The 1345-nt window shown below is 43.9% G+C and overlaps 1 protein-coding gene across 1 annotated transcript in view; it reads left to right on the top strand.

The window, feature by feature from the left end:
• Positions 1–296: 296 nt before the first annotated feature.
• The window catches only part of SH2D4B (SH2 domain containing 4B), a gene marked incomplete at its 3' end in the record, with an annotated part of 36673 nt that continues 35624 nt past the window's right edge, over positions 297–1345 (top strand). Inside the window, exon 1 of the mRNA XM_009695045.1 lies at positions 297–480. Coding sequence (XP_009693347.1) covers positions 297–480 — 184 coding nt within the window. The remainder of the gene's footprint in view (positions 481–1345) is intronic.

Below are 1345 nucleotides of genomic sequence, written 5' to 3'. Positions count from 1 at the left end.
CTGATCTTTTCATTTTTTTGTTTTCCTTATCTGTTCCTCCCCCTTCCCTTCACTTGACACCTGTCCCTACCTTTGGAGGATGAGATAAGCAGAGAACTCCATCCCTGTAAGAGACAAGGAGCAGAATATGCCTGCACGAAGAGGGCCAGAGCAAGAATCAAAACTCTCCTGGGCAGGCGGGTGTGGGAGAGCTCCTTTGCTGCAAGCTGCTTTCTGGAGTGCTGTCAGTGGGGTTTTGTCACTGTAGTGAGTATAATTGGAAGCAAGTTTACTTTTTTCTTTGTTTCTGAGTCGTCATGCTGCAGCAAATTTTGCGTGATATGTATATTGACCCTGAGCTCCTAGCAGAGCTGAATGAAGAGCAAAAGCAGATCTTGTTCTACAAAATGAGAGAAGAGCAGCTGAGGCGCTGGAAGGAGAGGGAAGAAAAAGCACGAATGGAGGAGGCCATGCTGAGAAAGACGGCAAGGCGCAACCAGAGTAAGATTTGTGACCTCCTTCTATACTTAAGAGCTGGGGATGGTGGGCATGCGACTGACTATGCTGCAGCATGCATCTGGAAGAGATTACAAGGAAGAGTGCTAGCTGTCCCCATAGGCAAAAGGACAGTCTGGGGCAGCAAAAGCAACATGTTCCTGCTCCTTGTCTCTCAAGGTTGGTTTTTTCTCCAGGGAAATAGTGTGGGAGTAAGGGGAATCATTTTGAAGTGCCTCTTTCAGTCAGGAGTGACTGCTCCTGTTCTCTCAGTCGTAACAGATATACCACGACCAAGTTTCCCGTCCACTCCTAAGGTGTTTTTTTTTCTCTTGACCTAGTATCCCCACCCCTCACCCTCAGTCAGCCAAGAGGCAGTCTTGCCTGTGCTGTTGAGGTTTCTTGACTTGGCATGAAGCGTTTCCAAGTGATTGGAGTAGGAGATAAATTCATGAATTTGAGCTTGTTGTGAAGGGCTTTTTGTGAATAAGATGTGACATCAGAACAGCCATACCATATGAGACTAAATTTCCAACTGTACCAGTAAACACTTTCCAGAAGATTATGCTTAGGGAATAGGATAATATTGAGTCAAGCATGTAAAAAAACCCAACAACCAAACCAAACAAACAAAAAAACCACCCAGATATGTGTTTTCATATAATGTATAGTTAAACTATGGAGCTCCTTCCACAGTCAACAGTGTGTTGACTTAAAAAGCAAATAAGCAAAATCATGGATGAAAACATCAAAACAGAACTACTCCAAATGTAATTTCCACGTGTCTTGTCTTGAGTCTAAGTGGTCTGGAGTAAACAGAAATACTTATTTCCTTGCTCTCTCTTCTGAACTGGTGACTTCCAACTCTTTC

The sequence above is a fragment of the Cariama cristata genome, unplaced genomic scaffold (assembly GCF_000690535.1).
Source record: "Cariama cristata isolate BGI_N322 unplaced genomic scaffold, ASM69053v1 scaffold5002, whole genome shotgun sequence".
Classification (NCBI taxonomy): domain Eukaryota; kingdom Metazoa; phylum Chordata; class Aves; order Cariamiformes; family Cariamidae; genus Cariama; species Cariama cristata.
Note: the sequence above shows the minus strand (reverse complement) of the source record. Positions and strands in the feature narration are given on the sequence as shown.